This window comes from Sebastes umbrosus, chromosome 4 (genome assembly GCF_015220745.1).
Source record: "Sebastes umbrosus isolate fSebUmb1 chromosome 4, fSebUmb1.pri, whole genome shotgun sequence".
Taxonomy (NCBI): Eukaryota; Metazoa; Chordata; class Actinopteri; order Perciformes; family Sebastidae; genus Sebastes; species Sebastes umbrosus.
In genome coordinates, this window is record NC_051272.1 from 35,708,281 (window position 1) to 35,718,130 (window position 9,850).

General features: G+C 40.5%; 1 protein-coding gene across 1 annotated transcript in view; it reads left to right on the forward strand.

The window, feature by feature from the left end:
- LOC119486234 (NT-3 growth factor receptor-like) overlaps nt 1-4,359 on the forward strand; it is a 253,693-nt gene extending 249,334 nt beyond the window's left edge. Inside the window, 1 exon segment of the mRNA XM_037766194.1 lies at nt 2-4,359. Within this exon segment, the coding sequence (XP_037622122.1) occupies nt 2-85 (84 nt within the window). The 3' untranslated portion in view covers nt 86-4,359.
- The last annotated feature ends 5,491 nt before the right edge of the window (nt 4,360-9,850 follow it).

The window sequence follows — 9,850 nt, forward strand, 5'->3', positions numbered from 1 at the left end:
ACAGCGCCTCAATATTAAAGACATTCAGAAGATGCTGTTTACGATGATGAAAGCCACACCGGTCTATCTGGACATACTGGGATAGGAATGGATACAAGGGGGAAAGGAATTGGATGTATTTTAGGTCGGACTAAATCTTCACTGGAATAGGAATGAGTACACTGGATCAGAGGGGAAATGGATCACCTTGGAGCTTGGAGATCGCAGCATAGTCTGTGATGGAACCATGTGAATTGGGATTTGGAATGGACTTTACCGTGCATCAAACTGCCCGACATATAAAGGATTGGGATGAACAAATTAAAGTGGAGTAATGGTTGTTAAACTGGATTTGAACTGGATTACATTGAATTGCATCGCAGTATAATCAAAGGAAATGTCTTTGGACCTTACCTAAATGGTTGGGTCTAGGCTTGTTAGGTCCAGTCTTGCTCCTTTTCGGAATGAACTCATGACTAAAAAAGACTTGACTATGAAGATCGGATGCATCAAACTGGACTATACTGGATTAACCTGATTGAATTGGTCTGGTGTGGTTTCATTTTCTTATCCGGATAATTTAGGCACCGTCATTTCCTAGCCTACGTGTCCTCATCTCATCCTGTCTAAATCAGTGCAGTTTTTGGTTCTATCTCGATGAAAGCCTGACCTAGCCTGGTAGAATCTGGCTCGGATTGGTTTTATTTCAAATATCCTGCCCTAAATTATATTGACCTCACCCTAACGTGGTTTTATCTGTGTCCCTCGGTAAATCAGGCATGGGTTGGTTTTTGGTTCAATTTAAGCTAGGTTTCACAAACCCTAAATTGTAGCCATCTCAATTTGCTAGGCCTTATTTGGCTTGTATTTTTGGCCTGGTCCTCACACAGTAAAGCATCCTCGACTTCCACTGTGTAATATAGAAGTTCAGGAGAAGGACCTGCACAGAGTAATCTAAAGAAATCTCTGTGCTTTTTAAAGAAATGGATGTTTGTGTGTTCCAGGATAACTTACCCAGGCTTGCTATTCATTCTTGGCCAGACTGGACTCAATGCCCCTGGAAGATCTTGAAGTACTAAGCATGTCTGTTAAGTAAATCTGTTAGGGTTAAAATCCTATTTAATGACTACTTTTGGGGGGGGGGGGGAGACATTTGTCTGCTTCGGATGAAATGTTTTATTCCAAAATGATGATCACAATGTTTGATGGGTAGTAAAACCACGGAGAGAGCAACTGAAGTGCTGCATCATTTCATTTTGGGACCTTTTTTTGGAATGACTACTCCTGAAACCAGCAGCATTGTCGTGGTTGTGACCGGAATTATCCTGATACAAACGTCAAAGAAAGAGACTAAAATGCTAAACCACCACATTCTAGACAGCAATCAGTAAAAAGGACCAGGCGGTTCTGGCTTAGCGTTAAAGGGAATGCGCTGTTCACATGACCCCATCCATCAGGACAGGTTTCATTTTTCCAACACTGTTCATTGAAAAATCGAGGGAGTGGGTCAACAAGAAAGGACAAACGTGCATAGATTAAAAGTGTCACGTGCAGCAGCCGCTGTGTTCTTAAGTGCTAGTTCAATGTCAGCACGCTTCAGTGTTTCCATCTGCAAAGCCTTCATAGATATTATACCTTCTAGTCCTGGACTCACTGAGCTCTTCACTTACTGCAAGACCCTGACCAGACCTTCCAATCCTGAGCCTGGAAGTGTGGCCTGAGTGACTGTCTGTCGCCATTGAGATGGACCTAAGTGCCTCGTACTTCTTTCTAAACACTGGGAACTCAAAAAAAAAAAAAAAATAGTCTTTCAAAATAAGAGCACTTTTACATTTTGTTTATCTGCTTACAAAATGTACACTAGCTGTAAACCTTCCTCATTTTTCTTACAAACTTTCAGCACACTATGTATTGCAAAAACTCAAAAACAGAAATAAAATGATGAAAATGATACAGAAAAAAATAAAAAAATAACCCCTGGGGGAAAAGCAAAAACTAATGAGAAAAAAAAAAAGCTTTTTTGTACCCTTTGCAGCTTGACGAGAACGTTGAACTACCCAAGGTGAAGTTACAGTTTGTTTGGAAAACAAAATACATATTCTATATATTTTTATTTATTTGTATTTTAAAATCAAAGAGTGGACCTCTGCCATGCTCCAAAGCCATTGGAATATTCTGCCACTGGGTAGGAAAGGAACTGATCACCACTAAACGATAAACAATTGGCTGGGAGGAAGCCTTCAAGGATTACTTAAAAGAAGCCTTTCTGTGTAGTGTTATACATACCTGGATCCACTCTGACGTCAGCGAGCAACAGCAGCAACAGGAAGTGTGAACTGAAATGATAACGGAGCTACCAGTCAATGAACAAAATCTTTTTAAAAAGAATGTACATACTTGTAAATCTCTCCGTCTTGAGATATGTTAACTTATTTCCTTTTTCTGGAGTTTGATTATTTTTTAGCTTCTTGGTGTGTTGTTATATGGTTCAGTGAAAGCCAATAGATATTTTGATAATATTTCTTTCTAGTTGTAATTACTGTTATTATTTACTTCATTTTAGTCACACAATGTCTTTTCAACATTTTAACATAGATAATCTGCATTTAAATCATTTCTGTTCATTGTTAGTTGCTCATTTGATGATAAATCAGGACAGTAGAGGAAAGATGTAAAATTATTGGGCCAGAGTTTTTATTAATCTGCTCAGAGTGCAAGTAGTGTTCTAGGATCAGAACATGGTCACCAGGACATTCTTCAATTTCTAAGGGGAACAGTTAAACATTTGGGGATTTTACTTTGCCATTCATCACTCTGAGTCGGATTCAAAGATTTGTGTCATCTCTGTGTGTCCGCTAAATGATGTGTTTAGCCTATTCAGGATAAAGTGTGGAACCAAGGGGGAACTGTTAGCCTATAGCTCCCACAAAGGTGAAGAAAATCATAGATCTTCAAACTATTCTGAATCTGTCTTCTCAACTAACTGGGAATGGGTTGTACGAGAAGCTAGCGACATTTGTCAAAAATGTTGGAACTGTTTCAGAAATATTATTCAACATCTGTCTTTTATTTTGGCCATTTTGGCCTTTCTCTGTAACTGTAATCATTTATTACACTGTACTTTGTTCACGTTTCTCTCTCTCTCTCTCTCTCTCTCTCATTCTCTCTCTCTCTTTCAATATATATATATGCTGTATGTATATATACATATGTCTACATGTCTCTCCATCCTTGCATACTTTTTTGAGATTTGCTCTTGCAGGTGACTGATACATATTTTTGATTTAATCTTACCAGTAATGACAAATCAGGGCATGTGGTCGTTAGCTAGACACGGTTTGATATTCTGTCAAAGGCAAAGACATTGGATCAGTGATCAAATACTGAGTTTAGCATTGGGTGTCTGACAAGGCCTATGGAAAGGCAGCTGGGTCATTGGCGGACATGGGTCTTGGGGTATGGGGGTATAACACATGCGCAGTGTAACTGAAGCTGCGGTCGTGCGTTGCGATTGGCTCAATTTCGGCGAGTGCAGGCCAGATTTTACTGCACATGTGTTATACCCATAAAGATATGACGCGTTGATGACGCATGATCCATACTCCTTTCCATAGGCCTTGGTCTCTGAGCCCTATTTTCCAGCTGACGTCTTGAAACAATCAGTAAAATCTATCAGTCTTTACTCAATGACACAAACCAGCAATCAAAAGGGCAGCGCTCCGTCCATTAGCTTGACACACGAAACCCACACTAAACTATAGATGAGTCAACTTAATGGCAAAATGGCAAACATTTGCTAATTTTTCTTCTTTTTTTTTTTTAGCTAAATTATAGCCATAACTGTATTAATGTGTCATCTGTGTATGGGGTCATAAGGCCACAGGTTGAGAAGACTAGGAAAGGTTTAGCATGGTCTGATAGCTGTGATATATCTTCATGTAAAACCACTGTCATACTACTCAGTGTACTGTACCGTTTGATTGTCATGTATCTGATGTTGTCTCAGAACTAGTTACTCAAAAGTGCTCAAATAATTTAACTTCAAATTTTCACCTGGCATTTAAGTTGTAATGGAGATGAAAATGTATTAAGATTGAACACCTGTGCTGCCTGTGGAGATAGTATGGGTAAATCAGATTCCAATTTGTGTGCAGCCTCGGGTTTTTACTGAATTACACGGTCATGTACAAATTATGACCACAATGCCAGGATGAAATAGGGCCAAAGTTATCTTACAGCTTGTATAAACCTCGCCCAGTGTGTGAACGTCTTTCCTTCTAAGCCCTTTCAAGAACTGCAGTGTGATACCATTACTAGTGTAATTAAAAGTGGCTGTTTTCTGATTTAACTGTAACCATATTAAACGGCAATATTCCACAAGTATGATGAATATATTTATGAAGATGGGAGTTTTAGCAGGCACAGTAGCTCTTCGGTTCTATGTGCAACACTACTGAAAAAAACTCTGTTGTGCATAAAAGAATGTGAAAACACTATGTGGTGGATCATGGGATATACATACAGTACATTGCATCTCTCTCTCACTGTGAATGTTTTTTTTTTTTTTTTTTGTCTGGATGTCCTCCAGGAAGTCAGGTTTCACCCCGAAAGATATGTCAGACATACGTTAGACTGGCCAGGCCTTCATTTTCCTCCAGATGCGCTGCAGACTGAACGTGATGCAACAATTTGGTTTTGCATTTTTTCCAAGAATTTGTCAGCTGGAGGGTTTTTGTAATTCATATTTAGAGAGATTTATATTTGCAGAAAATCCTACAGTGGTTACCATGGAAAATTCTCATTTCATTTCACAGACTCCACGTTTCACATTTAGGCTGCACTGTAAGCCTGTAATGTAAAGTCCCAGCTGTGGTATCAGCCTCAGTCACACAGTGAGGCTTTAATAGAGAGGAGTGTCTCATCCTCAATGGGTTTGAAGCAGCAAATCAACCCTTTCCTTTGTCAAATTAAATTGTGCTGTCGGTACCGCATGGTGGAAGGGACAAATTAGAAATTAAAGTGGCAGTAGGCAGTATATTTTTTGCATCATTGGGCAAAAATTCCATAATAACCTTTCAGCATATTGTAATTCAAGTGTTCTGAGAGATAACTAGACTTCTGCTCCTCCTCATGGCTCTGTTTTTAAAAAATCTAGCCCGTGACGGGAGACTTTGACCAATCACAGGTCATTTCATAGAGAGAGCGTTCCTATTGGCTGTGCTCTGGTCATGTGACCAGAACTTGGCGTTCCTTCAACAGATTTTTACAATGGCATCCGTGTCACAAACATTCTCATTTTACAGCTAAACAGTACAATACAAGATGATTCTGAAAACATTTGAGGAGAGAAATAGGCAGTAACGTAACAGAATATTGATTCATATTTGATCAGCGCTGCCTAGTTTGACCGTTTGGTCAAAGTTCGTGAGTGATTTACAGCCGGCTCTCATAGACAGCAGATGGACAGCAGACCTCAGATCAGCTCTTACTGCTTGTTCTCCTCCGGTCTGTGAAATCTTGCAGATGCCGTTAGGAGAACTGTAGGACACAGAAGGAACATGACTTTTTTCATGTTACCTGTTTCATGTACTACTGTCACCATATAGCAACCGTTTTATAAAAATAACTTTTTTTTTTAATCATATTTGTGCCAATCTCCCCTACTTCAGCTTTAAGAGTAAAATCTATTCTGAGAACCTCCACTGTTCAGACTCACCAATATTGTTGTCTGTCATCCCTGTGATATTTTTTGGTATAGTAAAACCTGACAAACCTGATGATTAGAAATGGCTTTAACTAAAGAAAGAAGAAAAACATCACCATCCATTTTATTTTTTCAGATTTTTTATTGATTAACAGCTGTTGAGACATTCAGGGCTCTTAAAAATCACATTTATGACCAAGTACATATAAATGTGTCCCAGTATAAAAGCCCCTCTAAATGCACAGCATCATATTGGTTAATTACCCAGGTCACAATTTAGATCCAGTGCCACATTCAGGGCCAATGCAGGAAGTAATGTGCCCCTCCCTGTAGTGAGTCGGTGTAGTGTGTAGTGTACAAAATGTTTGTATTGAAAGGAATCCAGGCATTTGCTGAATCGTTCAATATCAACGTTCTGTCTGGCACGAGGGGTTAATGTTATGCTGACGTATTCTTTCTTTTGGCAAAATAGGAAGGATAGAATACCGGCATCCCATAATCTACTATTTGCCAGTAAATTGTCAGGATGTAATCTCTGTGAGTTGAGGCCCGATGGTGAACCCACTATAGATTTGAGAAGGTTTAGCCTACTGAGGCCTTCAGGACATTAAATGAGGCAGCCAAGCCAGGAACCACCACCACCACCAACTTGTCCAGTTTTCTGGTTTCACCTGTTTACAGCGGACCTGACGCGTGTTCGGCAGCTCAGGACACTTTTCTAAAGCACTAGCAGCGTAGTACATGCAAGCTTCCTGGAGGACAAAATCAGTGTGCAAAACACCTTAAACTCTCAAATATTCTAATCAGACTCATCGTGCTGCTAAATGAGTCCTGTATGATCACAGCTTTAAGCTTTCATTGAGAGTCTCAGCCGTTCACTACTTCTAACGGCATTAGGGTGAGGAGAAATACTTCTTATTTTTTTCTCTCTGTTGGCTCATGACGTCACATTTATATGTTTTTTTCCAGCATCATTGTTCTTTCTCTCTCTTTTCCCATGCTATTTATTCTATCTATCCTGCTCATGTACTCTTGCACCCCCCCCCCCCCCCCCCCCTTTTCTCTCAAGCATTTCCCTGCATCATGTTTCCCATGCAAAGTATTTAAGCTAAATATGTTAAAACCATCATTAATCAATAATAAATCAGTGTCTTTCTCTTCTGCTCTCTCTCTCTCTCTCTCTCTCTCTCTCTCTCTGGGTAACGTGTTGTATATCTGTCTCCATACTATTATTTATAACTATGTATTAGAATAATTTGACAACTTGTATAATGCCTTTTTAAAAAGCTGAGATGTGGTGAACTTTTAAAGTGTCTCTGTGTATGATTCTGACTCATTAAAAGTTACTTCATCTTTGAATAGTTGTTGTCTTCTTGTTCTCTCCTTCTTTGTCTTTTCCTTCAACCACCACTTCTCCAGGTAAAGTTAGAGAAATGTCTTTATTTCTGAATACAGATTACCCAATTCCACTGTTAATTTGATCTATCAATTATTGATATACAATTATTAGTACAGGCACAAATGAGCCAGAGGCAGTGGAGAGCAAGGCTGGGAGGCAGACGTTTGGCAGATGAGGCAGGAGGAGCAGGGGCTGGAGTCAGGCTGAGATTGCTGTAGGAAAACAGGTTTAAAGCAGGCAATAGGCTACTGACAGAACAGTAGAAACAGCGGCTGGAAACGTAACTGACTGTGAGAACAGTACCATGTTCTGGTGTTGTGGTGGAGTCTGAACCGGGTCTTTATAGCAGGGCTAATGATGATCAGTGACAGCTGGTAGCCTGATTCCAGCACACCTGTCTCCACTCCTGCAATTAACACACCGATACAAGAGAGATAGAGACACACACACACACACATACGTGTTTATAGACAATATTAGAACTTTTGAAAAAAATGTGACGAATGGGGACGTGCCTTTCCCAAGGTCCTAGAGACCTGGGAATCAAAGTATTTCTGAGCCATGCTTCTAGGAATACATCCATCTGTTGAGATTTTGTCTTAGGCTATATTTTGGTCAGACCTGATTTTAGTGCTACTTGTGGGGACATTGTCAGGTTTATATGACTTATGAGGCCCATAGCAACACACACTGATATTTCATGTTTAAGTGAATTGTGAAGCCCATAGATACACACTACATTTTCAAGTTTATGTGACTTCTAAAGACCAGGTAAAACACAAAATAGGGTCTGTATTTGCAACTTGGTTCCTGTTACATATGTTTGAAATATCTGCATAAGAAGCACAAGTGTACAATAAAGAATTAAAACTTTAAGTTCCTAAGTTAAATAGGCTCCGAGTTCTGCTCCCGAATCAAAAGTGTGACACGCAAACGGGCGGACGGAAGGACAGACTATATACCCACGACTACGTTGTCGCGGGGTTATAATAACAGAGTATTTAAACGAAACCCATTACACACAGTAACACCAGATATCTGAGTTGAAGCTCATTATTATATCCTTGCCAAAAATGCACTGAACAACTTAGCACAATTATTTACAAAAGGCAGAGAATGTAACGCAGACACAGTTGGTATGTTCTCATCCTATCTACTCATCTTCTTTTTTAATGCCATGATTCTGTTGTGAATGTAGTATTTGACCGGAAGCCAGTCTGTGTCTTTCAGAGCTACTGGCTCTGCCTTGCGACAGGAGTCACAGTCCTTTTTACCTGGTACGCTCAACAGCCTTCACTTCTTCACCCGTCCACTTGCTTCTCACCTTCCCAGCTGTCATAAATGGAAACAAAATAAAATATATTAACAATGGAACAATGGTTCTACTAACGTGAAAAATATAGGATCTGATAGAAAAGATTCTAGTTAGTAGTTCTATGATAGTATGGTAGTTATATGATAGTATCAGGCATTGAGCAGGAATGTGAACACAAAATGCTAATTTACCATGCTTTCCATTGGAGCACCTTGAGGAAGCTTGGGATGTAACCACTTGAAGTGCTGTGTTCTGCTGGGAATCTGAAAGGATGAATTAGAGTATATGTTATGATAAAAGCACACATTCACATACTGCAATCCCTGTGAAGGCAAGACTAAAGATTTGTTTTCATCATAAGTAGGGATGCACCAATACCAGTATCAGGTATCGGGTCCGATACTGTGTTCATATACTCGTACTCGGCTCCGAGTACGAGTACGATACAATGGCACCGATACCACTTTACCTTCACTCCACCTCCCCGATGGTGCGGGCCCCGGGATCCCACCTCAGCCGGCGCGTGTCGGCCCTCACTTTCATTACACCACGGGGTTTTGCTTGCACCCTCTGACTCGCATGTGCGTTAGACTACTTGGTTCATGACGACATCGTCGCAGACCTCTGGAGCCCTTTGTCCACGGTGCAGCCAGGTCAGGGCGGGGAGCGCTGTAAAGCTGCGTCCACGAGCCACCTTCGCCCCGAGCCTTTCCAAGCCGACCTAGAGCCGGTCGCGGCTTTTAAGATGTTAGTGTTTCCACAACTTTATTGAACCACTTCGCTCCATTCAACCACTTGTAATTTGTGTATGTGTGTGTGTGTGTGTGTGTGTGTGTGCACTAAAGGGAGTATACGTTGTGTTTGTTACAGTGAAAATGATACAGCCGAAGACTCAATGAAACGTTACAAACTACCAAACGACTGGAGGGTTGAAAGTGATCTGGAATCAAGAGTGAGACATAAGCTGAGGTCCTCACAGCAAGAGCTAGTGGTGGGGAAATGATGTCAACACAGATGAATCTCCTCTTTTCAATAATACACACACACACACACACAGACTGAGGCAGAATAAGAGCCATTACAGTAGCACCATAGAGTTTACAAAGGTTTAAAACTATATATTTGGTGAGTACAGTAAACGTGTCTCTGAAAGATGATCTGCTGAACTACGCTGCCCCTCTGTACTTTGTGCCCCTTTAAATATTAATGAAACTAAACCTGAGGACTCCTCCCTCACTGCTGCTGATAAATTCACTCCAAGACCACATGTTCCATCGATAGGCAAGCATTTACCCTGCAACTCTAAACTACAGGGTCACAGAGAGCAGTGTGTGTGTGTGTGTGTGTGAGAATGACAGACTCCTACTGGGTAGCTCTAGTTACGATCATAATCATAACACCCAGTATGGATTTGGTGTGTGTGTGTGTGTGTGTGTCTTTGTGTGTGATATTT